Genomic DNA, 27,565 nt, shown 5'->3' on the forward strand with positions numbered 1-27,565 from the left:
CAGGCTCAAACTCACTGTTTGGCTGAGAACAACTTCCAGCTTTTGAGCCTTCTCTTTCTGCCTCTCCAGTGCTGGCATTATAACATGTGTCGCCATGCCCTTGTTCATAGTTGTGCTGGAGACAGAAGCCAGGGTTCCCTGGACACGAGGCAGCCCTCTGCCACCTGAACGGGGTCCCCTCCTGTTTTTGTTTCTTCTGAGACAAGATCTCATGTAGTCACACTAGCCTCGAATGCCTTCATCTTCCTGCCTCCAGACTGTTTTGGTTTCAGTGTGTGAACAAAAAACCGATTCTCTCCGTTGAGATGGTGGCCATGATTGGATTTCAATGATTGTTACTTTTCTCTCTTCCCTTGCCCCATTGGGAAACCTGTTGAGTCCAAGAAGTTTTGAGAGGAGCTTCTTTAGGAATGTTGTATGCCTCAGTCTTTAAGGCAGTTTCCACGAATACTTTGAGAGAGGGCAGCCTTGGGAAACAGCAATATTAGAGAAGACTGCAGTTGTGTTTGTAAAAGAGGTAAACAAACTAGAGGAAAAGGACAGATGTGCTTAGATCAAATGGTGTTCTTAACCCAATCAAGGGTGATCTAGTCAATCAAGTCGGATTATATCTCAACCTATTTAAATTGAGCTTTACGCTTAGCCCCTCCCTTCTTGGTTTGCTTGTAAAAACCAGCAATCACATCTCCTGCTGTATTGTTCCGGGCCAGGTGGACTGGCAGGCTCCTAGGATTTCCCGGTTCCAGCACCGCCTTCCCTCCTGAAAGGTAATTTCTGCCATCTACTTCTCTCTTACCTTACCGGGTATTTGAAAACGGATGGCTTCTGGGGTTGAAATTTAGGAAGGGAAGATGGAGTGCCCCCCTCGGCTTTGTTTTGTTACCTCTCCTTAATTTAGTGCTTTCAGTCTTGGGAAGAGGGCTACCCCCCGCCTCCCTCTCAAATGTCCTTTGTAGTTTGTAAATGCAGGTTCCGACTAACTTTTTCTGTTTCCTGCTGCTTGCAGTTTTTCTGGTTTTCCTGCCCTGCACAGAGTCCTTTTGAGCGTCTGTGCCGTTTGTGCTGCAGCTCCAGGGAGTTCGTTTCCAAGTTGTTTCTCTGTAATCTGTTCCACAGTGAAATAAATACTTAGGAAAGATTATGTTTCATCTGCACTTCTAATTAGGACTTCGTCTCAAGAAGATAATTCCTGTAGATAGTATATACAGCAAACCAGGCTTACTCTTGTTTTTGTTAGATTTTTTGAATACAGGCAGGGTCTGGATAGAAAATCAGATGTTAGTTTAAGGAAGAGGCCTGCTAGCACTAAAATGAAATCAGAGATAATGGTGTGTGATTTTATAAGCGCACTTTGGGAAATGTGTCTTGGGGCGGGCGGGCGGGGTCTGGGGGAGTGTTTGGAAACTGAAAAAGAAGAGACGTGGCTGAGGTTCGTCCGGTTCAGGAGGTGGTGGATTGGGGCCTGGATTAGGCTACACGTGCAGATGCCAGGAGCGGGGACGGATAGCCGGGTCCCACTCTGCGTGTCTGCGTTCTTCAGCACCTGATTCCTTTAGAAGTATCGCAGCCTGGGAAGTGAGTGATGGCGAAGCAGGGTTCCGCGTGGGCGGGGCCAAGGCCGTGGAGACCAACGTTCGATTTTTCAGTTTCCACTTAGCCCAGGAGTGGGGAGTTCTTAGCTGCTTATTACGAAACCAAACGTCCCTCGTGTTCTCCTGTGACTTTCCGACTTTTAATTGTGTCTAACGACCCACGCTTCCCAAATCAGCGCGAGGCACGAGCCTCTGCATTCTAAGGCAGGAATTCCGATCCTTCCATGTCCCTTGGAAAACACGGTGTGTGTTTGCAAGCTCAGCCGTCAGTGGCAGAATTTTGCAACGATTTCCCAGTTGTGTTGGCACATCTCCAGGAGGGAAGGTTCTTTGTAATTCTTTTCTCAGACATCAGGATTTCATTCAAATCTCTTAGCAGATAGAGCAGGGAAGGCAATTCTCTTTCAATTTTAAAAGCGACAACGTAGTAAGTTGCTCCCCCCTTTATTTGTGGTGGGGGGAGGAAGGGGAGGAGAAACAGTAACAGACCATCTGATGCCAAAATGGCTTAACAGAGTGGTGGCTTTGTGAGGGCATGGAGGAAAACACCCCCCCTCCCCTTTCTTCCTTTGCTCTGAAAATAACTCAGTAGCTACAAGGTCTGAGAGCCCGAGTCTCATTGTTCTTAGCCAAATGATGATTTGTCAAAATATTTGACTGTTTCCCCATTGCTCCTGAGAAGTTTGGACTTTCCTTTATTCTCCGTCTCCACGCTGGGATTTTTAACTCTCAGCTATTGTGTTTACAGTATCAAGGCTTCGGAGTGCAAAGGTTATCCATTAACACGAAGACTGAGGCTTCACCTCCAGCCTCGTTACTTGGTCATAGTTTTCTTTGTTTTGTATCAAAGCTGTGTCTTTCCCCCCCACCCCCAGTGGTTTTTGGGACAAAGTTAAGTGAAGTCTCCTGCGTATGAATGTTTGCTGAGCCGTTGTGTTCTGATCGTGAATATTTATAAGGCTTTAGCCAGTACTTTAGAGAGAGATATTAATCTGTGGTGAGAAAAGGAACCCTAGTACTAAAAATGATCAATATCTTATGTGCTTGAATGAGAATCAGGATTGGCTTAAGGATCCTACTTCCAGCAATGCTAATTAATTGTGAGTAAGTAATTGATTCACTTCCTTTGGAAAAAAAAAAAAAAAGACTAACGAGACCATATGTGGGTTGGTAGTTATATGTAAAATGACAGCAAAAACATTCTACAAGGCAGATTCTTGCCCCTTGCTAAGCTGTCTTCTTGAATTCTTCTTCCTATTTATTAAGGACTGCGTTGCTTACCAGTTCCGGTTGGTTCCCCCCCCACCCCTTGATTTAGGAAATGGCAATGAATGCTTTTCTTGATGCTTTTCCACTTTCTGACACACGGAGGGCCAGCTTGAAAAAGAAACAAACAAGTTGGCCATTCGGTGTGAAGCAATAGATCTATTTTACATTTGAATTCATTTGCATTTTAGAGCAGAAAAATTATTGGAAGTGATTGTGGCCGCCATAGTTCCTCTCTGGGGCTCGCTTAAAAAACACGGGGCATCTGTCTCAGGCCTTTGGAGTCCCAACCTTTTCCTGTCTTTTCTTTCATCTTTAATATGAGTCAGGAACAAAACAGGGAAGAGCTTTAAATGAGTTGAGCATAAAGGGGTATGTGTGTGTGTTTGTTGTTTTTGTTTTGACCCCACTTTTAAGCTTAGTTTCACCCAAGTGAATTTCTATGCAAAGTAAGTAGATTCTTTGGTACCAACTCCAAATTTAGACATGAAACTATAATAGAAACACAAGCTCAGGGTCTTAAGGAAAAAAGGCAATTAGCTTTATAAAGATACTAATTTAGAGAAATTTAATCCTTATAGGTCCCGGATCTTCTTTACATTGACTCTCTGAAAAGTGTTTACCTTCAGAACACCGCTATCTCGTAAGCTCCTGGAAGCCTGTGGCAAGGTTGGTTGGCTTTTTTTTTTTTTTTTTTTTGTTCGTGATTCTAGGCGACCCGGGAGTTGGGCAACCGGTCCCTCCCTCCCTCCCTCCCCTCCCTCTCCGGGCGCACCTTGCAAGGGAGGGGGAGGCAGCGAGGGAGGGCTGGCTGTGCGCCTGCGCGCAACGCTTGTAGCCCCCACCCCTTCCAGAATACCTGTCACTGGAACCGCCCGGGCGCGAGCGCGCCACGTTAAGCCGGATGGCGGGAGGCGGCGCGGGGCGCGCGTGCGCGGGAGCCCACGGGGTGGGAGTGGGGTGCGCGCGCTGCTCTGCGGGGCTCGCGCCTCGGGGGCCCGTGGGGGGCGTGGCCGGCGGCTGTGGGCGGGTCGGGAGTGCGCTTGCGCACAGGCGCGGGCGCCGAGGGGGCGTGCCCAGCGCGGCTGGGGGCGTGGCGTCGGGCGGCGCGGCCGTGGGGAGGGCGCAACAGCTGCTGCGAGCACTTTCTGCCCCAACAGTCCCCCCGCCGGACGCCGGCCGCCCGCGCAGGGACCCCGCGCCTGCACTGTCCCCGCGCGGACGAGTAGGGGGCGCCCGCGCCGCTCCCTCGCCCCGCGCCGGAGGTGAGCCCGGCCCCCCGGAGCCGCTGTGGGGGTGGGGGTCCCGGCGCCCGCGGCCGTGGGAGGCGGGCATGGCGCTGCCCCGTCCCGGTCCCGGCGCCGTCGGGGCAGCGGCAGACGCACAAAGGCCGCGCCGCCCCTGCCGCTCGTTCAGCCCACGGCTGGGCGGTGCAGCCGTACGGCCGCAGGTAAAGGGGCGCCGGGGCCGCGTCCCCACGGCCGTGGCCACGCGTGGGGCTGGGAGGGACGGCTGAGACAATGGCCCGCCCGGCGCGGCGTGGCCGTCGGGGGTCCGCGCCTCTGCCTGAGCTGCGTCCTGCCAGCCAGAGGAGGTGTTCGGTTTCACGCCCAAACTTAGAACGCCCCGCAAACTCCCGTGGGAAGTTCGTGCGAGGCGGCGGGAGGCGGAACCGCACACGGGAGGGCGCGGCCCCGTGCGCCTCAGTTTAGCCCTGACGCGGGCGGGCGCACAGGGAAGGGCGCCCCCCGCCCCAGACCCTCGGAGCACGGGAAGCGCATTCTTGGGCGGGGAGGGTGGGGGTGGGGACAGCAGGCGGGGATTTTTCCCGAAAGGTTTGCTTCCTGAAGTGAGCCGAAATCCCGGGGGGGGGGGGTGTCCGTTTCTGGGATCCCTAGTTGGGGCCGGTCCGCACTCCCCCAGAAGAAACTTTGTTATAGAAAGTTGTTATTGTTTGGGGCGGGAGCGGGGGAAGGTGGTCGTTCCCAGCCGGAAGGCTTGTGTGTCCTGTGAGCCTTAGTTTCTCTTTCTGAGAAACAGGCATTCCTGAGCATGCGTTGGTCAAGGGGCGCCAGCCTGGGGTCCTGGGGCTGTAGGGTACCATGTGTGCCACTGGAGCCCGTGGCCAGTTTCCTGGTTTGGGATGGGTTGGAGCCATTAAGCTGTATGTTTTAAGAGGCCTAGATCTGATTTAGTTCAGGTTGATTCAATTATGTCTTCATCGCTTTTGAGTTGGTTGAATAACTTGACATGAGATTAAGGCCAACAAAAGAAGAGGCAGGGTAGCCACAGCTGCTGGCCATGCCTGGCGACTAGGTAGGGGCCTCAGGGGGCCTTTCACCTCTCTTTGTAAGTGAAGGACGTCCAGAGTGTTCTTGACTACTTTTCCCAAAGTGATCAACTGCTTTGGTTGGTACCAAATCAGATTTCAGATGCTAAATTTTTGTTTCGAGAAGGATGAGTTAGCAGGTCTAGTTAAAAAATTGTCTGCAGTGACAAGTGCAGAGAACTAACCTAATTGGTTTCTGTTTGAAAAGCGAACTCATCAAACCACTAGCTTGTGCTTAATGTGTCGAGAACTTTTAAGGTGTGTCCTTAATGGTAGATGACTTTTTCCTCCTCCCTCTCGGGAAGTCTTATTTATTTCAGATACTGTTTTTTCAAACTTCTGGAGTCTGGTGGTGTATTTTTGCTTTTCAGTTATTTTGACTTTAACTTTGAATCTGATGATTTTATTGAGACTCACCCCCTTGGGCCCCCTCCCCCCATGCTGCTAGTTTTCCAGTTATGTAAGTATAAAATCCAAGAGGCAGTGACCTCTGAAGATTCAGTTGTGAATAGTTAGAAGAGGGTTAGTCATCCCTGGGAATTATTTGGCTCTTTAGGCTCTACCATGGTCTGCATACAGGAGGAGGAAGCGGGGGGAAAGACCAGCTGGTGAAAGTTTCCAGCCCCTTTTATCCTCTCAACACCTCCTCCCACTTTGTAGTCCCTCTCCTCTTTTTCAGTGTGATAACTCATGAGACTGAAGTTTAGTAAGTGTCTTGGCTTCGTATTATCCCCTTTCACTTCTTTCTTTAAAAAGGAACTAAGATACCACTTAGAAAAAATTTCCTCTTTATGCTGAAGGATCTATTTTAATAATAGCGCTCTCTCTCTCTTCCCCCAGGTGGTAAGGGAGGTAGAGGGGGAGAAAGTTCTGACTCTGGCTTCTTGGGGGGGGGGTGTTGCATTCTCTTTGTAAGTCTCCATTTTTGGCATAGAAACTTGTGGGTGGATAGAAGCCCCTAATCCTTTTCCAGTGGGCTTGCTTTGGAGGAAATCTGAAAATAAGACTTAATCATCAAGTCTCTTATAAACTGATGAAATAATTAAGGCATACAATGGCCCTGGGTGACTCAGTCTCTGTCTCCTGGCAGATACGTGCTAATCACCTTTTCTTCTCCCTTAACATCGCCTTAGTATGAGATGCTGTGCCACAGCAGGGCTGCCACCCCCAGCCCAGGCGCCTCTTCATTCTGAGCTGCCTGATTACAGCCTCGGGGGCTCCCACTTTATCAAGAATATCAAATGACATTCTTTTTTCCCACTTGTTCCAAACATGATACTGGTTGACAAGAACTTTGGAGTAGTTTTAATGACCCTTGACTGCCTAAAACACAGGACTTCATAAAAGATCTGCTATCTGGCTGCTGTGAAAACAAGAAAACAAATGACTGAGGACTTAAAAGTACTGTAGAGGAAGCCATGTTTCCAAGCAGTCAGAAAATAATTATTTTGAGATTGTTCCTCTCGTATGTGCTGTGTGGCTTGCATTATGAATTTTGAGGTCACTGGCAATAATTTGTTTTAAATGGCTGGTTCCTGATTTCCCATTTCAGTTTAATCCCGTGGCAGTATGTGTAATTAATAATTTGGGAAGTTGAAGCTGAGCTATCAAGAAGTGTGGGTTTTCCAGCTTTATAGAATTACAAGGAACAACATGAGGGAGGCAGTTTGGATCAACTGTTGGGTAGTCTAGTATCAAAATGTGCCATTTTAAGTTAAAAGACCACAGCTGAGCATATGGAATAATTTTTAATTTAGGATTATTAAAAATAAAAACTTGGAAAACAGGTATAGAATAGCTTACCAAAATTGATTTAAAGGATCCCTGTCCTATTAAATATTCTGAACCAGGAAGTGCTTAGCTACAGGCATGTAAATCCAAGCTGTGACAATGGAGGAGCCCCAGCCCACATACCTCAGCCCCAGGTTCTTCAGGGTGAGGGATGTTAACCAGTTTAGGTGCATGAGCGCGTAGGAAAGAGTATCATCACACAAAGACTTGGGGGAAATGTTTTACTTTGTTGTGCGTGTGCGTGTGTGTGGGAAGCTGGCGGAATATCACTTTATGGCCTCGTTGTGGGGCCATTGTAGAAATTGCTGCAAAGCTGGCCTTTCAGTTAGGTGATCTGGATTAAGGTTCTTGGCCAGCCAGTAATATAGCAGGCAAATTTGCAATGGTATGTGGGCCAAAGGGTTTTGAATTCAGACCACGAGAGCAGATAGAAATCTTGCCTTGAAGGAAGTGTGGGGGGGGCACACCACCATTTTCTTAAAATCTTCATCTCCTGATGAGCAAGCTCAGTTCTTGGACATGTCTAGCTTCCAAATAAATGGGGAAAGCCCCTGTTAGCCAGCTGCCGCCACAAATTACCCTTTTATGTTGAGCTCCCTAGAGAAATTTTTACATTTGAACGTTTGTAGACTGCAGCCTTCTAAACAGTCCATTGCTTCCTGCCCAGGCTAGCAACATTTTTGAGCCAGTTTGGTAATTTTATGATAAAGTTGAGAAATAAAATTACTGAACGTGGAGAGGCAGCTTTGGAGCAAAGGTGTGCAAGAGTTGAATCCTCCTGGCTTTTGTTTAGATTTACCAGTTGCCTTTTTGGCCTACACTGCCTGCCTTGCCTCCAAGTCAGGCTGGCTTTTTAATGGGTGACTGTGATGATCTTTTAGATTTAAGATTGTGTTGAATGGCTACGTGTCTGTAAAATAGTATCATGTAAAGAAGTGGTCTGCCAGATACTCTGGATAAGTGAATACTTAATAGGATAAAATTCACTTTTGGTGGCAGACTTTTATTTCTTATAATGGTTTACACCTTAACATGTAAATCTCTCCAACAATGATTGGTCTTACTCATTGAAAGGAGATTTTATTTTTATTTGAGATGCAAACAGGTAACTATGAAAGAGCTGGATACACATTTAGCATTTATTCAACTTCAGTAAATCTAGGCAGGGGTCCTTCTATGAGGTTGAAGAAAAAGCCTGTGTTTTAAGGACGTTTCCTGAGCTTGTATTCTACTTGAAGTTAAAGTGACTCTTAATTTAGACCCTGCCATTTAACCTAAAAAAAAGTGGCATAGTGTGTAATTCTTGGTGCCACATAATGACCATATTATTTGTTGATGACGATGTGTGTGTATTTGTGTGTGTGCATGTATGTATAGACATGCTCTGCACAAAGACACTGAATCAGTGTAATCTCTAGACCCAACAAGTCCAGGTAGTTCTGGGGTTTGCTTTTTTAGTTTCCTGAAATCCTTTTCCTCTGTGCAGTTGGCTCTGTTGGCTCTCCCAGCACATGGAAGGTTGCCCTGCACAAGCAGAAGTTACTCTGGGAAACTCGGGACACCAGTGTTCCATCTTGCCTAATAGAAAATTACCAAGAATGTCATTTCCCCTGTAATCTGCTTTACAGAAGATCAACATGGGGTATTTGTAAGTCAAGTTTACAGCTCTCAGTATCATTAGTTTTGATAATATTAAAAGTAAAACTGGATCCTTTGGCACACTTGAACTCTGATTGGGGGTGAATCTGGCAGTTTATAGTTAAAGGGGGGAGGCTAGGAATAGGATACTGTAGTCCTTTGCCCTCATGAGTTTTAGTGTTGAGAGTGTTTTTATATGACTTTGAGGAAATGGGGTTATTTTGCCCAGGATCTTCTCTACCTTGCCTTACAGCAGTGTTTTGCCTGTGATGGTTCAAGCTGTGATGCTAAATTTAAACTGAGAATTTACACTTAAATCTTGTTTCTCTGAACTTTTATTAAGTGTTTTTTTTTTTTTTCTCCCTCACCTGGTAGGAAAGTTGGGCTGACCACTTAGCTCTTCGTGTGACCTTGGTGCTTTCCTTGGCATAGTGTGGAAAGATCAAAAGTTATAGGTTTAGGGTCTGTGGAGATGGCCTAGACAGGCACTTGCTATTTTGTCTTTTTTTTTTTTTTCCCCAGAGCTGAGGACCGAACCCAGGGCCTGGCGCTTGCTAGGCAAGCGCTCTACCACTGAGCTAAATCCCCAACCCCTAGATAGGCACTTGCAATCAAGCCTGATGACCTGCATTTTGATTCTTGGGAGAATGTTGGAAGGAGAGAACTGGCTTCCTAGAATTGTCTGCCCTTTGATCTTTATATATGTGTGGTGGCATGCATTCCCCCACATACACACACAAATAAAAAGGTGGTAGGTTTTGGTTGTTACTATAGACTTATGTAGAAGTTAGTCCTTCTGCATGGTTGAGAAAAACCTGTAGATTAGGAACCTTGTTGCTCTTGTTGAAGGCTGAGTTCGGTTCCCAGCACCTAGATTGTGGCTCACAACCATTCAGAACTCTGGTTCCAGAGGGTCTGGCACCCTTTTCAAACTCTGGGCACCGCATGCAAGTGGTACACACGTACACTCAAGTAAGCAGCAAATCCTAATACACACCCCCCCACCCCCAAGAGCTTGTCAGCCTCTTGAGACAAGGTTTCTCTGTGTAGTCTATTTGTAGACCAAGCTGTCCTTGAACTCACAGAGAATCGCCTGACTCTTAAGTGCTGGGATTACAGGTGTGAGTCACTCTGCGTGAATTCTCCCACAACAACTTTATAGGTGTTTGGCCTGCATGTACTTCTCAGTACTGTGTGTGTACTTTTGGAGGCCAGAATAGGGTATGTGTCTTTCCCTTTTAACTGGAGTTAGCAGGCTGTGAGCTGCCACATGAGTACTAGGAATTGAACCTAACTGTCTTTGGAAGAGTAACTAGCCAGTGTCTTTAGTCACTCAGCCGTGCCTCCTGCCCTAATTTTGTAGTTTTAAAGATGGAAGCGGATTGGCCAGAGTGTAGTAGTACCGTGAGTTGTTGACTGCCTTCCTGATACTCAGTAGGATAGTCTTTACCGAAAATGTGAGGTAACATACTCACAGGAAGAGCACAGATGTGTTGTCTGAGGGCCGTGAGCACATGGGTGTGCCGTGGTGTTTCCAAGGCCAAGTATAGTAGTCAGCGTGGCAGTTCCCCTGATGAACTGCTTTGAGCAGTCCGTTGAGCTTTCCACTATCTTGTGTAATTGCTAATTTTACAGTCAGATACTGGTAGAATTCATGGTTGCTTTAGTCACATCAATGTGTGACTTACAGAATTAGCAGATACACTGGAGCAGTTAAAGCCATATGGTTCTTACTGAATTTCAAAGGTGATTGTATATCAAAAAGTAAGTGAAGTAATCTTAATATGCATTAAGCCCCAGGTTGTTCAAGATGTAAGGGCATGCAGAGTGAGTCCCTGGCCAGCTCCATTGTGGGCGGCAGGTTCAGTGCTTTCTTTACAGAAATGAAGATTTACACATGGTTCTAAACAGACATTTTTTGCAAAGTACTTTTTAACAAGCTTGGTGTGGTTAGAATCCTTGCTTTCCTGACAACCACACAAACCTATATTGCATTGATGTTCTTCAGTCCTGTTGCCTTCTGCACTCCAGGAGGAAGGCTAGAACACTGTGGCAAAGCTGTATGCTTTCATACTTCAGGCAGAGGGACCATTTGTTAGGTAGTAACTACAGAGGAACAACTGTTTTGATAGGTGCTGGTACTAAGTCTATGGCAATCTTTAAAGGTTATAGTTTAGCAAATTGATTTTAATTGATGTGTGGATAACTTATTTAGCCACTTTGTAGTTGAGCCAGATTAGTGGCTTCTCAGTGAAGAAGGGCGAGCACCTGCTGTCAGATTTTGAGGGACAAACCCAAGTGTGCAGTCGTGTTTTCAGTGCCAGAGGAGAACCCCAGACATACACATGGTGTGATAGGCCGTTGCTCTCTGCAGCTGACCACACTGTGGCCTCAGCTCAGTTCAGGGATGTTTGTGCTGGTCAGCTTTGTGTAATGTGGGGGAGAATCTGGGAGAAGCCAGGTGTGGTGGTACATTCTTTACATCCCAGTATTTGGGAGGCAGAGGCAAGTCGCTGAGTTTAAGGTCAGAATGGTCTACATAGGGAGTTCTACAACATCCATTGCTATGTAGAGAGACTTGATTGCAAAACAAAACAAACACAACTAAACAAACCAAGCAAAACGAAAAAACCAAGCCAACAAAAAAATGTTAGAGAGATGATAGTTAACACCATTTGTTTGTCTTCCAGAGGACCTGGGTTCAGTTCCCAGCACCCACATCCGGTGGCTCACAGCTATCTGTAACTCCAGCTACAGGGATGTAACATCTCTCTTCTACCCAACCCCCAGCTTCTGGCCTCTGCAGGCATCTGCACATGTGTGCACATACTCAATACAGACACATACATACTTAAAAAAAAAATCATTCTCTTGGTTGCAGAGAATGGAGTGGTCATGGGGTGGTAGCCTTTGACTTAAGGTTCACTTTAGCATCAGATCAGGGGTGGAGGGACCATAGCCTGAGAGAGATGTGTGCTGTTTCAGTCCCTGCTTTCTGTCGAAGTCCTGGGTGTCTCTTAGTCTAGAGTCAGCTTCTGGAGAAACAGCAGTGAACAGCCAGCAACTCTGTCCTTGGGTGCTTAGGGTGCTATTTTTTTATATTTGGTAACTTTAAAAAAATATTTAAAATGATGGTAGAGAAAGATAATTCACAGCAAGAGAATTTAAAGTTTGTGTTACTTTTTAGATTTCTGTTTCCTCATAGGATGGTTTTAGGTGGAGACGAGTATGTCACAATGGAACCGTGGTGGATGGTGGTGGGTAGTCGCTCTATGGGACAGACTTGCATTCAGTCTTAAGAAGCTGTCCAAGTCTTGATCATAGTTGGGCGTAGTTGTGACTATCAGAGACTTCTGGAAGCCTCCCAGGAGAAGGAAGTGCTTCTAGCTTTGCTATCCCAGCTCATGTGTGGGGCAGATCGTGCTTCCTGGGGCTGAAAGTCACTGGACCTCCCAGGTCGATCATGGTTTGAAACAGGCCGGAAAGGGAGCTTGTAGCGGAGTGGTGTTCTTCCAAAAGCATAGGCTTAACCAGGCAGCGATGCCCTCCCCTGCTGTGCCACCCAGCTCAACCAGGTTTGCTTTTAGCCTTTTTGAGATAGGGTTTCAAACGACCGTCCAGTCCAGGCTGGCCTAGAAGTCACTGTTGCTTGTTGCCATGTTTGGTTTTTTGAGACAGATGCGGGTAACCTTTTCCTGGTCCTGAGTGTCAGGGGTGGCAGGGTGTGGTCCTGCCTTTCTGGAGTATGTGCCTCATTCTCGAGTGAGCATACTTACTGCCCAGGTTGTGGACTTCTGGTTAGTGAGTGTGTAGAAATCTAAATCACTGGTCCCAAGCTTATATTGCTGCCAATGCTCTGGTTGTGTGTCCTCAGCCATAGACGGGGTAGTGCTTGTCAGCCTTGCTATAGTTTTTAACCACAGCAAGTGGATCCAGGTTGAGTTTGCTTTGGTGTGACATTTTGAAGGTCCTGACTGAAACTCGGGTCTCTGTTATGTCACAGGGTGTCACTACTCCAGGTACTTGTCCTCCATTGTGATAGCAACAAAGGCAGAAATGAAGATAAAGCCCTGCCAGCGGTGCGCTCCTCTTCCCCAGTCTGCTCTGCATTCTCTCTCTGCTCAGTGTGAAGAGGGGGAAGAGCCAGCTTCATGATGTGCTGGGGTGGGACGCAGAAGGGAGGAGCGTGCTGTGGCAGGTGTCCTTGTAGCCTTTTGTTTCCGCAAACTTCAGGAGCAGAGGCGGGACTCTTTAAAAACAAACCCTGCCATGAAGGATATTGACCTTTTTTAGGGATTAAATCTTTGAAAAGTCAGCCTGCAAATCAGAACCCATAGAGTGTTAAATAAAGTCCCCCCTTTTACCTGGCCAGGACCTCAGTGACAGGTGGAGGGAGAGGTGAGAAGTGTATTTTCTGATGGAAGAATGGGCCCCACGGAGCCAGGTCCGAGGCGGCCTGTTAGAAATGTGCACACTTGAAAGAAGGTGGCTTCTGCATCTGGTAGGTCATTTTCCCTTGGAAGTGCTACTCGACCTGGTAGCATCCAGTGCCCCAGACACAACGGGGTCCTGGGCTAAGGCCAAACACAGTTGGAGTAAAGGCCCCTGTGTTGTGGGCTGAGGTTTTGGACCAGCCTCGTTTTGTTTGTTTTCATGCCTTTTTTCTTTTGAGATGGGGACTCTCTGAGGCTTCTGTAGCTCTGGCCATTCTGAAACTTGCTTTGTAGACCAGGCTGGCTTTGAATTCTCAGAGATCTACCTGCCTCTTCCTCTGGAGTGCTGGGATTGAAGATGTATGCCACCATGCTGGGCTTTTGTAATACTTGTAGTCTATATAGGAGATGTGTGCATTTTGGTGGCATTTGAGACATAAAATTGTAACACTTCTGTCTGAAAGCTTGAGCTCTTAGTATTTTTGAGACTGATCTCTGTTAACAAGGCTTCCTTTGAACTAACTGGATAGCCTAGGCTGGCCTGTCCATACCACTCCTTGTTTAAACTTGGCATTTATATATCTCTGAGCAAGCTCTCTCTGGCTTAAGTCTCCTGACTGGTTGAAATTCTACTTACTTAGTAAGTGTATCGGATGGGAAATATGCTAACACTTAATTAACAAACATGTTTAGCAGGATGCATTATGGATTAGTTAAAGGTGAGGCAATAGTCCCTTTTTGTGGAAAATACCACGTGACTCATGGGCCAGGCCCTCTTTCTGAGCCTTCCTCACTAGTCTTGTTTTTTTCTTCCAGGATTTGGAAGTCCCTTGTCTTCACATTGCCGGGATCGACGTCTTGCTCAACTGAGCCAGCCACTCACCCAGTGGAGATGGTCAGAACTACTGCCCTCATGCTGACTCACATCTGAATCACAGCACAGGGGGAGCCTGGATGCCTTGTTTGTGCAAAGACCCATCTTCACTGAGCTTCCTCCAAGCTCTGGAATATACACGTCTCTCTGAACTTAAAGTTGCTCTAGTTTTGAAGCCCAGGGCTCCTGAAGGTTTGAGAGGTGTCTTCTAAGTGGCCTTATTCTAACTCCTCAGCAGACAGCTGGGTCGTCCTTCCTTTCAGACCCTGAAGTGGAAGGCAGCATGCCAACTCAATCTCTCCTCGTGTACATGGATGGGCCAGAAGTCATTGGCAGCTCCCTAGGCCCCCAGGTGGAGGTGGATGATGCCGTGCCCACCAAAGGGCCAGCTGCAGTCCCCTTCCGAGCTGCACAGGACAAGAGCACAGCCCCAGTGGAAGGGCACATGCCCCTGGACTGCATGTTCTGCAACCAGGCCTTCTCCCATGCAGAAGACCTCAGTCAGCATGTGCTCCTGCAGCACCGGCCCACCCTCTGTGAGCCAGCCGTCCTGCGTGTGGAGGCTGAGTATCTGAGTCCCCTCGATAAAGGTCAGGTGCCAACGGACCCGCCAAAGGAGAAGAACAGCAAAGAAAACGAAGAGTTGAGCTGTGATGTGTGTGGGCAGACGTTCCCCATGGCTTTTGATGTGGAGAGCCACATGAAGAAACATAAGGACTCCTTCACGTATGGGTGCAGCATGTGCGGGAGAAGATTCAAGGAGCCGTGGTTCCTTAAGAACCACATGCGGACACACAATGGCAAGTCTGGCACCAGGAGCAAGCTGCAGCAGGGTCTGGAGACTCCTGTCACCATCAATGAAGTGGTTCAGGCAAATGTAGCTGGGAGCATCTCCACTCCCTACAAGATCTGTATGGTTTGTGGCTTTCTCTTCCCAAATAAGCAGAGCCTTATTGAGCACAGCAAGGTTCATGCCAAAGAAACTGCGCCCAGTGCCAGCAGCACAGCTCCTGATGCCCAGCAAGAGGGACCCACATCCTTGAAGGAAGAGCTGCTGCAGTTTTTGAACTTGAGACCCCGATCAACTTCAGAGTCTGAAGTGAAGCCCATGACCTCTATACCTCAGCTTGACCCGTTCACCACCTACCAGGCATGGCAGCTGGCTACCAAAGGAAAAGTGGCCATTGCCCAAGAAGAGGTGAAAGAGTCAGGCCAAGAAGGAAGCACGGACAATGACGATTCATGTTCAGAGAAAGAGGAACTTGGAGAAATATGGATTGGGGGTAAATCGGAAGGTTCTGGAAAGTCTAAAACAAATAGAAACAGTTGTCCAGGTCTCTCGCAAGACAGAGAGAAGCCTAGACATGCCAACAGTGAAGTGCCTTCTGGGGATGGTGATCCCAAGTTGCCCAGCAGCAAGGAGAAGCCCACACACTGCTCTGAGTGCAGTAAAGCCTTCAGGACCTACCACCAGCTTGTCCTGCACTCCAGGGTGCACAAGAAGGACAGGAGGGCTGATGCCCCATCACCCACCATGTCTGTGGATGGGAGGCAGCCTGGGACTTGCTCCCCAGACCTCGCCACCACTCTGGAAGACAGCGGGGCTGTGGACCGAGAAGGGGCCTCAGAAGACGGCTCTGAGGATGGGCTCTCTGAAGGGCTCCACTTGGGTGAGTACTGTGCTGCCTCCCAGGCAGGGTTGCAGGGACTGCTGGGAGTCGAGTTCTGATGCCAGTGCTCTGTGGTGTTACTGTCCACTCAGCATCTCAGGCCCCCACTGTCTCTCATTTCTGTGTTAGGGGGGTGAGGTCAAAGGCCTGTCAGAAGGGTTCTCTGGATGTTGTGCTCCCAAAGGACTTAGGTTCTTAGAGCTAGTGCTCTAAGGGGGTAGAGGCCAAAGATGCTGCTGGCCGCCGTAAGTGCTGGACCAAGGCAGTGACCTGGTGCAGGATGCTAGGAGTTCTGGGACTGAGACCCAGTACTTTGTACCAGTTCTGGCATTTCTGTTCTTAACTTGTAAGGCCAGGACTGTCTGTCTGTCTGTCAATGCTTTTATCCAGATGGGTTTCTAGTGGTCCCAGAAGAAGCAGGGAGACTTCCTCATCAGAGTCTGCTAGTCCTGCTGTGGAAATCACCTGGTGCGCTGTGATTGCCTTGGTCTTTGTGAGGCCAGTGTTTATGAGGGAGCTTCCAAATGGTTTGTTGGTGAAGTCCAGGGATGTGGGCCCACTTCAGGCCTGCTCTGTGAATTTGGTGTGTTCTAATGGTGTTTATAGAAACAAGCTGTTGCCCACTGTCTCATGGTTTGGGTTTGAGCTTAGAGCAATGGAGTCCACCCTTGTTTCTCCTCTTGCTGCTCACCCCACTTGAGCCATTGTTTCATGTCAAAGTAGCTAACACCCCTGATGTGTGGGTGTGGTCTACAGGTTAATGGTAACACTTCCAGATGTTGTGGCCACTGGTTGGTGTGTTGGTAGTCTTTGAGATCAGGGTAAGTCTGAGGAGCAGTTAATCTGTTAGCCACTGCATGTGAACCTGCACCCAGTTCTTTATCTGATCACTAATGAACTTGAGGATCTTGGCTTTCAGTGCAAGTATTGGTCAGTGGAGTTCCCAGGGACAGGGCAGACTTCGCGTTTAGCATATTGCACCCGTTCCTCGGTCCCTAGAAACCTAGAGGATACATGGTGTGTATCATGTCTAAGAACCTCAGATGGCCTCTGGGCTTGTGCAGGGCCAGTGGTGTCAACACTGGAGATCCTTCATGCTCCAGAGAAAGGAATCAGTCAGCCATTACATATGGTGGAAAGCTTGGAGGGGTCCTCGGGAGGCTTTCTGGCTTGTCTAACCATTGGTGGGAGCGCCAGGGTCGGGCTGTTGTTCCTGGTGACTCATTATACATAGCCCAACCTTTCCTTCTGATATCCCTGTTTGCAAAATAGGCTCATCCACCTCTGGCACTTCTCCCTAGGATGAAGTTTGTTGTAAAAGTTTGCAATCCTAAACCTAAGAGCTTTAATCCCAGCACTTGGGGGGCAGAGGCAGGTGTATCTCTGTGAGATCGAGGCCAGCCTGGTCTACAAAGAGAGCTCCAGGACAGTCAAGGCTACACAGAGAAACCCTTTGGGAAACAAAGTTTGCAATCCTGTACAGAACAGCGCAGTCCAGTCAAATCCTGGGATAGAAGGCAGGCGCCAGACCTTGAAAGGCCACACAGCCTGTATGTTGGAGTTGTCTCTAGCCTTTTGCATGTGATGTAACAAAGCCTACACCCGGACACAGCTGGAGGCAGGGCAAGCTTTGGAACATAGCTGAATGCAGTGGGCCTGACTGTGAGGGGTCATCCATTGTGCTGTCAGCCAGTCTGCCTTAGGTTTACCGTTAAGTTCAGAAAGAAAGTATGAGTTTTCAAAACCTCGGTACCATTTTAGGCTAGGAATTGTGTGCTTTATAGATCTCCTTCCCTAGAAGGGATTTGGTGTAATGAGATGGCGCAGGCCCATTTATTCCACCTGCCCTCACACAGGTGTATTAAGAACACATGCAGCAAGCACATGGCAGAGCAGGGAAGAGGCTTGTAATTGGAACTCAGTTTGTAAGGCAAAACTACTAGTTGAACTATGCCTTTTGGAACCCAGATGCGATCTGTGCATTTGTTATGGACCACTGTGCTGCACCATGGCCTGATAACTAGACTTCAGGAGATGACCGTATGGTGCTCATTTACACCTAATAGAAAAGACAGAAAGTAGTGGAGGCCTCTTGATAGTTGCTCATCACTTGAAAGTTGGTGGGCTGGTAAGAGGGTAAAGCCTTAGCCAGGATAAATTAGTCTGCCCCCGTGGGTCATTCACATCAGGCACTTTTAGCCTTGCCTTTGGAGTAGATTCTAGTGAGCCAGGTCTGTTTTGCCCTTGAGATTGCTTGGAAAAGATAGGCTCTGCCTTCCCAAACATGGTCAACTTTCCTAGGTGCTTGCCCAAAGCTAAGCCCCGGGTTGGTTTTGAGGTTATTTTGTGCTTGCTGCCCTCTAGTGGTAATTTAAATCTCAAGCTGTTTTTTGTTGGTGGTTGGGAGGTCTTTTTACTTCCTCCAAATGAAATGACTGGTTCTGAGTAAGGCAGTTTTCTCTGTCCAGTGGGCACTTTAAGTATGAACCATGCCAAGTGAGAAGAACAGAAATTGCCTGTCAGGTTTCATCTGTTAATTAAATGGCCATTCTTGTGATTAAGGTAGGAACCCTGAGTCTTCACTAGGGCACTAAGCTGTACTCAGAACACAACACAGCACAGGGTAGTGCCAGGCATGGTGTCATACACCTTTAATCCTAGCACTGGGGAGGCAGGTGTGGGTAGAGAGGGGGAGTCTGGTGTCTCTTGAGTTCCAAGCCAGTCGGGGAGACATAGTGATACCTTGTCTCTAAAACAAAAGCACACAATATAAGACATGAAACACTGCCTGATGGCATTTGGTGTGTTGCCTTTGAAACTTATACTCAGAACTAAAATAATTCTTTCATGGTTTCCCCAAATGTTTTGTGTTGAGAAAATGGAGTCTAAATGCCTGAATCCTGTACTTACTCTGACTTACACAAATATTTTTGTTTCTGCTTTAAGATAAAAATGATGATGGAGGAAAAGCAAAGCCCCTCACGTCCTCGAGAGAGTGTAGTTACTGTGGGAAGTTTTTCCGTTCAAACTATTACCTCAATATTCATCTCAGAACGCATACAGGTAAAAGACTTGTTTTTTAAAGCATGTGTTAGCTGAAATAATTCTGTGCTGTTCTGTGGTTCAGATGACTTTAGTGCGGTGTCTACAGCTGTTGTGTGTCCATACAACATGGCTGCATCTTGAACGGTGGGTCCTTTTGAACTTGGCTATGGCTGCTGTATTTTAAGGCAAACCTGTAATAGTTTTAAGTGCTCCATTTTTTTCTTAAGCCCTTTTCTGACTTTGGAGTGAAGCAAGGTTGTGTTGGGTGCTGTGTGGAGCAGTTGCAGTGGTAGCACGGGCCTGGAGGTGTGGGGCTTCCTTGTGTCTCGGTGCAGTGGCTAGTCCGCTGTGCTCCCACTTCCTTAGCTGGGAAAGCGTGCATGCGCTGCCATAGGGCGCCAGTGAAGGCCAGGTCGGGTACAGTGTGCAGTGAGCTTTTTCTGGGAAAGATGGGTTTATGTTTAAAGTGTTCATTGGAGATGCCCTAAATATGAGAATTGGCAGATAGGGAACAATCCACGCTTGGTGCCATAGCTTGTTTAGCTTGCATAGTTCTACTGGCACCTTTCCTAAACATCATGATACAGTGGCATGTCTCGTTTTAGGTGAAAAACCATACAAATGTGAATTCTGTGAGTATGCTGCAGCCCAGAAGACATCTCTGAGGTACCACTTGGAGAGACACCACAAGGACAAGCAGCTGGTGGATGCTGCAGCTGAGTCTAAGAGTGAAGGCCGGAGCCAGGAGCTGCAGGATGCACTACTAACGGCCGACAGTGCGCAGACCAAAAATTTAAAGCGATTTTTTGATGGTGCCAAAGATGTTAAGGGCAGCCCACCTCCCAAGCAGCTTAAGGAGACACATTCTGTCTTTCAGAGCGTTTTGGGCAGTGCTGTCCTCTCACCAGCACACAACGACGATACTCAGGACTTCCATAAAAATGCAGCTGATAACGTCGAGAAAGTTGTAAAGAGTCCTGCCTCTGCCTATCTGGACATGCCAAGAAAGAGAGCAGCAGGTGAGCCTCAGGCCAGGAGCCCTGCCTGCAAACTAGAGGGGCTTGGGCCCCTAGCTCGAGAAGCTGGCCACAGGGAAAAGATGGATCGGGAGGCTGACTTCCAGGACAGGCCTTTGAATCTGTCCCTTGGGGCACTCCACGCCTGCCCTGCGATCTCTCTGAGCAGGTGTCTTATCCCCAGCATTGCCTGTCCCTTCTGTACTTTTAAGACCTTTTATCCAGAAGTCCTGATGATGCACCAGAGACTGGAGCATAGGTACAACCCTGACACACATAAGAACTGCAGCAGCAAGTCTGTGCTGAGGAACAGGCGGACTGGGTGCCCCCCTGCCTTGCTGGGCAAGGATGTACCGCCCTTGTCTGGTCTGCATAAGCCAAAGGGCAAGCCTGCCTTTTCATCACAGGCCAAGTCCTTGCACCCGGAGAAAGTACGGCAGGGGACCTCGGGTCCAAGCAAAGCTCCCCAGACTTCAGGACCGGACAACAGCACTTTAGCTCCAAGTAACCTGAAGGCACATAGGTCGCAGCCCAGTGCCGGGGGCCCTGGTGCCACCAGGCAGCAGCAGTCAGAGTTGTTTCCCAAAGGTGGCGTCTCTGCTGCTACGGATAAGGTGAAAAGACCCGAGCCGAAACTGAAGGCCCCGTCAGCTGCTCCTTCTCAGTCCCCTCTCAACAGTAGTAATGGCAACGGTTCCAGCGAGTATCCCGTGAAGGTTGATGGCCCATGGGCACAGCAAGGCAGAGACTACTACAGCCATCGGAATGCTGGCAGTGCCACAGCAGAATTCAGCGAGCCACTTCCCAAAAGACTCAAGTCCAGTGTGGTGTCCCTGGACACAGAGCATCCTGGGCCCAATGGTAGAAGGGCCTTCGAGCTCCCCAAGTACCATGTGGTCAGGAGCATCTCCTCCTTGTTACCAGAGTGTGTGTGCCCACCGTCTGTGCTGCCCCCGAAAGCCCGTTTCCTGAGCCCCGGGGAGGGGCAGAAGCCCTACAGCGCCCCTGGACCCCTGTACACCTGTGGACCTGTGGGACACACAGCAACCAGCCCAGCCCTTGAAGGTATTACCACAGCACTAGGTTGATGGCCGTGGGTTTAGACATACTCCATAGGAGCACTGGGTTCTCAGGAGCAGGGAAGCATCTTTCCGTATCCACGCTGCAATGGATTGTGGGCCTTTAGAGCTTAATTTTGCAGGATTAAGTCTAGAGTTTCTCGTAAGAAAATGATGTAGAATAAAACAAAAATAAACACATGCTAGTTAGGCACATGCGCACTCCTGTAATTCTGGCACTGTGGGAGGCAGAGTCAGGTGGAGCTCTGTGAGTTCAGCCAGCCTGGTCTACAAAGGCTACACAGAGAAACCCTGTCTCAAAAAATGGAGTTGGGGGGTGGGGAGTAGTTAGGTAGTTCCTTTCCTTGCTGTTGAAGTCCAGGTGCTAGCTGGTCAGGGTGGCTGAGGAGCTGGACTAATGGGAGCTTAAGATTTGCCTGGGCTGTGCAGATCGTTCCAAGAAAAAAGCAAAACCTGAGTGCTACTGAAGCCCTCCCTGCTTAGGCCCTCTGTCACAACCCTCTTCTTTCCATCGCAGCCAACACTCCAAGCCTGTGGTGCTATTTGGGATTCTTCTGTGTCCCCGTTTGTTCACATGGGTGGCCGGCCCCTTGGCCTGCCAGAAGCAGAGAGTAGAGCTCCTGGCTAAAGAGACTTGGTTGTGTTTCTGATGAAATTGTCTTGTGTGTAGTGGTCATCTTGTGATGACTTAGCGTTTCCGTAGGGAAACATTTTCTTTTCCAGTGTTTTGTGGAGGTTTCTGGTGCTTTCCTGTTCTCGGAGGAAGGTAGAGCAGGGGCTCTCTCTTACAGATACGTCTAAATTGTAGTATCGTGGGTTTGTGCTGCTTCAAAGAGACAGCCACCGTCAGACCTTTAGGGTTGGAGTGAGATCAAGAGCCAGTACGTGTTGAGTTGTGGAAACAGTTTTACTTTTTTTTTATTTTTGTAGAACTGAACACTACTTAACTTGTACTGTAAAGTGTTTTCATCCACTGCAGTTGAAGTATCTTAAAGTTGTCATGAAGTAGTAATTTGAGCTTTATGGGAGCTGGCAATCAAACCCAGGGCCTTTGGCGCTCTTGGCAAACTATCCTAACTAAGCCACATTCCCAGCTCTGAAGTGGTACTTTCTGCTACCTGTGGGTTTAGGTGTCCAGTATTCTATAGTTTACGTGGACAGATCTTCCATCAAGTTTTTCACCCTCTTTCCTGTTGCAGAGCTTGGGTTCATGGTATGCTTGTTTCTTATGTGTTGATTGTGTAGTTGATGCCATGGCTCCCTTCCTCCATACTTGTGCCAGAGCTGACTTGTTGGTGCTCAGTTTAAATAAGTGTGTGTGCTGAGTTTATTTACTTTGTCTTCTTGAGACAGGGTCTCATTATGTGTAGCCTTGGCTGGCCTGGAACTCACCAGGATAGCCTCAAACTTCTAGTTACCCCTCTTGCTCTGCCTCCAAGTGCTGGGATTAAGAGCAAGTGCCACCAGGCCTGGCATGTGTTTCTTTTTAAGACAGGGTCTGACTTGTAGACTTGGCTGGCCTCAACTCAATAGATAGCTGTCTGCCTGTCTCCACTTCAGCTCTGGGCCTAAAGGTGTGCCCCTCTGTTGCCCTTCGTCTCCCGTGGTACTGTGCTAATGAGTGTCATAGAAACATGGAGCTACTTGCTTCTTACGCTGATGAGTGCCTGCCTGCTCCTCCTGCCCCATTGCTGGTGCTGGGCTAGGAGTCACCTTTCCCTTTCTCTCCCACCTAGGAAAGAGGCCTGTGTCATACCAGCATGTATCCAACAGCGTGCTGCAGAAGAGAAGCTATGAGAATTTCATTGGAAGTACACATTATCGACCAAATGACAAAAAAACTTGACTTTCTGGTTTTTGGGGGGAAAAGGTGAGCATTATTGTTTTAAAATACATTGTATTGGTTTTACTTGTATAATACAAAATAAATTTTCTTTTTTTTTTTTGAATTAAAAAATCATTATTGTTCTTATATCACATTTGTTTGTTGATGGACTGATTTGTGTGCTGAGTGTGGGGTGCACATAGAGTGTCTTAGGTCGTTTCTCTCCTTCCACAGTGTGAGAGTAGCTCCATCATCAGGCTCCACAGCAGATACACCATCTAACTGGCCCCATTAAAAACATTTTTTTTACGATTTATTTATTTATACATACGTGCATGTGTGCCTGCATGCCAGAAGAAAGCAACAGGTATCTTTTGATGGTTGTGAGCTACCATATGGTTTCTGGGAATTGAACTCAGGACTTCTGGAAGACCAGCCAGTGCTCTTAACCTCTGAGCCATATTTCCCGTCCTAATATTCTTTAGTGATTTATTTATTTTTATTTTATGTGCATTGTTTTACTTACATGTATGTCTATATGAGGGCATTGGGTTCTCCAGAACTGGAATAGCAAACACTTTGTTAGCTGCCGTATGGATGCTGGGAATTGAACGTGGGTTCTTTGGAAGAGCAGCCAGTGCTCTTAACCATTGAGCCCTTTCTCTAGCCCCTCCCTCTCCCATCTTTTTTTTTAAGGATGTTTTAATAATTTACTGGTGGTGGTGACTGCTGCCTTTGATGCCAGCACTCGGGAGGCAGAGGCTTTTGCATCTCCGAATTGGAGGCCAGCCTGCTCTACAGAGTGAGTTCCAGGACAACCAGGGCTGCACAGAGAAACCTTGTCTTTAAAAACAAATATTCAGGACTGTGGGTGACTGATAGTCATTAAATAGTCACGCTGGCCCCTGAAGAGTATTGAGCCTTTTACTTATTTTTGAGTATGTACTAATTGCTCTTGAATCCTCGCTGCAGCCCCACCATTAGGTCAGGGCCCAGCAAGCCACACTCCCAACTGCTCTTTTCTGTTAAAGAGGTTGTACTGGGACACACCTTTTGTTACGTTTGTTCGATTTTTTTCCAAGACATGGTTTCTCTATGTAGCCTTGGCTGTCCTGGACTCGATTTGTAGACCAGGCTGGCCTCGATCTCAAGAGATCTGCCTGCCTCTGCCTCTCCGAGTGCTGCGATTATGGGCGGGCACCACTGCACCTGGCTTCCACACTCTTTTGTTTACATACAGACCAGAGCTGCTCCCTTCCTAGAACAGCTAAATTGGAGGTGAAACACAGTGATCAAGGGTTAGAATAGGTCTCCTGAAAATAGCCAAGGTTCCTGACTCTAGGCTGGGAGGCACACGCACCTAGCCGGTGTGAGGAGACAGGCCTTGTCCTGGGTCTACGCAGAGCTGAAGCTGGGCCTGCCTCTTTCATTCAGAGCTAATTCAAAGCATTCTGAAGTCTTTACCTGTCCGGGAGGGGAACTGGGGACAGGAGCAAGCAGAGGTGTGTTTTCCCTTAGGGCTTATGGGTCAGATATGTGTGCGTAGGAGCTTCCTGAATTCAGAAAGACATTGTAAGCACTGCGTGGCTGCCCATGTAGATGTCACAGCCTGGGCAGTGGCCATGCCAGACGCCTCTTAGGCTTAGGGCTCATTGAGCACTGAAGAGGCTAGATGGGACTCTGGGACACAGGCCACTGTCTCAGTCCTATAGCACTGTCCCATGGGCATGTCCCAGTAGATAGACCCTGGGATGCAGAGAGGAGAAGATACTTCAGGGAAGGGGGTTGGCGGGCGGGCTTTCCTTGCTGAACATGGCTGGTGGCTGCCCACGACGGGATGTTGTGTGAAGGTCTGACTGAGTGCCTCACCCGCCACCATTCAAGATTTCTAACACTGTGTTGTTTTTTTTCTCTTCCCTTTTGACAAATTGGGGACAGGGACTAGCTATGAAGCCTAGGCTGCCTTTGAATTTGGTAATCCTCCTGCTTCAGTTTCCCCACTCCTGGTATTGTGGAAGTGAGCCATCACACCTGGGTAACCCTTCTGAGGTTGAGGCTGTTGCAGTTACCGGATGGAATGTAACAAGTACTGGGTTCTGGTTCTTCTTGTAATTCTCTGATTCTCCTTAGTAACCCATCAACGGGTGATTAGTCTCTAGCGACATAGGTTGTCAGAAGTGGAGCGGACGTGAAATCCTTTGTACTCCTTGGTAACCCTGGTTCTATTCATGTATGCTTTAAGACAGCTATGTGCGCCTCTGTGTGAGTGAATCCTTGTTAGTGCAGGTGCCTTTGGTGACCAAAAGAGGGTGTTGGATCCCTCGGAGTTTGGGCGACGGGCTATTGAGCTGGGAACCAGACTCGGTTCACTGGAAGAGCCAGTGTACTAACTGCAGAGCCATTTCCCCAGCTTGTTTCTTATGATCCTGTAATGACTGTGTTTTTCTAACCCCTTTCAACTCTCTCCAGTTAGGTCTCTGGATGCGAGTACACACTTTCCATGGTAGCACACTTCGGTTCATCTTCCGAGAGCACGTGCCGAGAGCTGCTGAACAAGCTGTGACTGGATTTGTACATAGACCCGAGAGGAGCAGAGAAGGAACACTACATTCTAAAGTTCTGTTAACTTTTGTACCAAAAAAGCAATAAAAACTAGTGGGAGCAGTTGGGCCGTACACAAATGGGGGCTGCAAATCTATTTTGTCCCTAAAATATTTTTTTAAAGAATTGACCAAATAAGTTTCTGCATACTTGAGCGCTGCTGAAAAGACGTCCTTGGGGGTGGGGTGGGGTGGGAATGTTGAACGCTTGCACCTCAGGTAACTGTAAATACCTATGTTGTAAACTTGCTTAAGTACTGTGTGCATTTCTTTCCCTCATGGAGCTCAATGATTTGAGCAGTTTTTGCTTCTTTATGCTTTCTCATTTAAAACGTGTTTTAAAACATTCTCCCTGATCTGTATTTTGTTGAGTCCTCTACAATCTGTTTGTCTTAACAGAATTGTTGGTGGAAGTATTGACACCCAGGCTGTGCTGTGCATCTTGAGGTCAGCGGGACTGAACCCGGCACCTTGCAGTACAGCTGTTAGCAGCTCGTGTGTACAGGTTGCCCTGCAGCCCCCAGCGTCCTGCCCTGCAGATTGTGTGTGGTGCTTTGAGCAAGTGCTCTTACAGAGACACCGTCTCTGTAGAGTGGCCAGTGTCAAGGGATACGCCAGGCTCCGGAGGGAGCTTATCTCAGTTCTTCATTCAGTTTCTCGGAGAGTTGTCTGAATTAAGTCTAGACGGATATGCCACATTTCCTGGTGTGAGCTGCATGCTGGGAAGCCATTTTTAAAGGAAGTGAAAGGTTTGGGGAAATTTTTTTAGTTGGAGTCTTCATGTGCCTGGTGTTAGAAGCGTGGACACCTTGAGTCTGAGCCTCCTGGGAGGCAGGGAGAGAAAATTTGCTGTAGACACTCTTGTCTCCCCATTTTTTGTTTTACAGTCAGGGTGATTTCCTCAATGCACAGGCAGCTTGGGGCTGAGGGAGGACAGCCGTCAGCTGGCTCACTTAGCATTTTAAACTTGAGTTCCTTTGTTTGAGTTTATTCAACAGTTCATGGGTTTAGCAAACCCAAAATATTAAACTGTTTCAGAAATAAATTTGCACTGCTCATTTTTCTTGCCCCACCCCTCTTGATAGGACAAAAGGGTGAAGAGCTCAAAGAACCCCCACTTTGATTCTGCAACATGAGGGGTCCTTGGGGAGATGTCTTACCTCCTGTGTCGGAGACCTGGGTGGAGATGTATCTGCTCTTGTAGAAAGTGCTTTTGTATCAGGAACACTAGGCCCTGTTCCCGTCTACAAGCTGAGCCATATGTACATAATCTAGACTGTTGTTAGGTTCTGCACTTTTTATAGCCTATTTTTGAAGATTAACACATTTGCAAGATGATTGACTGGATCTTTGCCTAAATCCATCGAGTGTACAGGAAGCTCGTGGGGACAATACATACAAATCTTGAGGGGGGAGGTTATGCAATAGGGGGCAAAATTAAAACTATTAAAAAAAAATCACCAAATCTATTAGGAAACAAGTCAATGTGTGTAATGCTGAAATTTTTGGGCCTTTCAGATTTCTGTAGCTACAATTTCTGAGTGCATAAGACTTGCAGTTTTGTTTTTCTTCAACCCTTTGTACTTCACAGTGTGTTCTTATCATCAGTATTAACTCTTGGGATACTACTGCTTTGTGTGTCTTTCCCTTTGAGGCAACAGTACATGTGATAAGAGGTACAATTTGTTGGATTTTTATTAATGTATTTATTTCATTCCAGTTTGATTTATTTTAATTGTTGATACTTAAGTTGTCAGACAGTAGACATGCTTTATTTATGATATATTTCAGCTTAAAGTTATGTTATTATATGTGGATGTAAATATAGATTTGGTGTTTTACAGTTCTGGTGTTCTGGTTTTCATTGTGTTCCTGTTTGTGTGTGTGTGTGTGTGTGTTTGTATGTATGTGTGTACATCCAGAAAGTTAGTTTTTTTGTTTGTTTGTTTTTTGCTGTTTGTCTTTTGTTTTGGAGTTTAAAGACAAGGTTTCACTATTGTAGACCAGGCTGGCCTTGAACTCACAGAGATCCGTCTGCCTCTGCCTTCCCGAGTGCTGGGATTATAGGCTTGCACCAGCGTTCCCAGCTCTGGGGTTTAGTTTTCTCCTTCCACGTGGGGTCTAGCTGCAGATGTTTTTACACACTGAGCTGCCTTGCCTGGGCCCAGGTTCCCATTTTACATTTAACTTTGCTTGTTTACTTAAACAAATTAAAATTTTTTAATTCCCATGCAGGTTAAAAGGGTATTGTATCCCCTAGAATTGGAGTTACAGGTTGAGCCACCATGTAGAAACCCTGTCCTCTGCAAGAACAACAAGTTCTCTTTAACCCTGAGCCAGTGCTCGCTTGCTCACTCGCTCGCTCGCTCAACTTTAAAAACTAGTTTTGTGTTGGGGCACAGGCAAC

The 27,565-nt window shown here is 47.6% G+C and overlaps 2 protein-coding genes across 4 annotated transcripts; one reads left to right on the forward strand and one right to left on the reverse strand.

Annotated features, from left to right (window-relative positions):
• Positions 1-713: 713 nt before the first annotated feature.
• Znf217 (zinc finger protein 217) lies at positions 714-27,001 on the forward strand. 3 transcript variants are annotated; one of them, XM_055596267.1, is made up of 7 exons: positions 714-767; positions 3,440-3,527; positions 13,866-15,593; positions 18,540-18,656; positions 19,244-20,719; positions 22,470-22,603; positions 25,028-27,001. In XM_055596267.1, exons 3-6 carry the CDS (start codon positions 14,207-14,209, stop codon positions 22,577-22,579), a joined length of 3,090 nt encoding a protein of 1,029 aa, XP_055452242.1. In that variant the 5' UTR covers positions 714-767; positions 3,440-3,527; positions 13,866-14,206; the 3' UTR covers positions 22,580-22,603; positions 25,028-27,001. The 3 variants fall into 3 exon arrangements, with proteins under 3 accessions (XP_055452242.1, XP_055452241.1, XP_055452240.1); XM_055596266.1 differs by lacking the exons at positions 714-767; positions 3,440-3,527 and adding an exon at positions 4,006-4,123; XM_055596265.1 differs by lacking the exons at positions 714-767; positions 3,440-3,527 and adding an exon at positions 4,144-4,308.
• Positions 3,299-7,151, reverse strand: LOC129668137 (translation initiation factor IF-2-like). Its single transcript, XM_055595924.1, has 4 exons — positions 7,102-7,151; positions 4,960-4,991; positions 3,718-4,702; positions 3,299-3,350 (listed from the first exon to the last, which is right to left on the reverse strand). The coding sequence occupies exons 1-4, from the start codon at positions 7,149-7,151 to the stop codon at positions 3,299-3,301; spliced, it is 1,119 nt and encodes a 372-aa protein (XP_055451899.1).
• Positions 27,002-27,565: the final 564 nt, after the last annotated feature.

Source organism: Psammomys obesus, unplaced genomic scaffold (assembly GCF_907164565.1).
Source record: "Psammomys obesus unplaced genomic scaffold, mPsaObe1.curated_primary_1811, whole genome shotgun sequence".
Taxonomy (NCBI): domain Eukaryota; kingdom Metazoa; phylum Chordata; class Mammalia; order Rodentia; family Muridae; genus Psammomys; species Psammomys obesus.

Coding starts and splice junctions, on each gene's coding strand:
- LOC129668137 (XM_055595924.1), bottom strand. CDS start 7,151: ATGCACCTAAACTGGTTAACATCCCTCACCCTGAAGAACCTGGGGCTG. Junction 4,703..4,959: donor GGGCTCCAGTGGCACACATG/GTACCCTACAGC, acceptor GGCTCACTTCAG/GAAGCAAACCTTTCGGGAAA. Junction 3,351..3,717: donor CCGGGCGGTTCCAGTGACAG/GTATTCTGGAAG, acceptor TTTCTATTATAG/TTTCATGTCTAAATTTGGAG.
- Znf217 (XM_055596267.1), top strand. CDS start 14,207: ATGCCAACTCAATCTCTCCTCGTGTACATGGATGGGCCAGAAGTCATT. Junction 18,657..19,243: donor TCATCTCAGAACGCATACAG/GTAAAAGACTTG, acceptor GTCTCGTTTTAG/GTGAAAAACCATACAAATGT. Junction 20,720..22,469: donor AACCAGCCCAGCCCTTGAAG/GTATTACCACAG, acceptor TCTCCCACCTAG/GAAAGAGGCCTGTGTCATAC.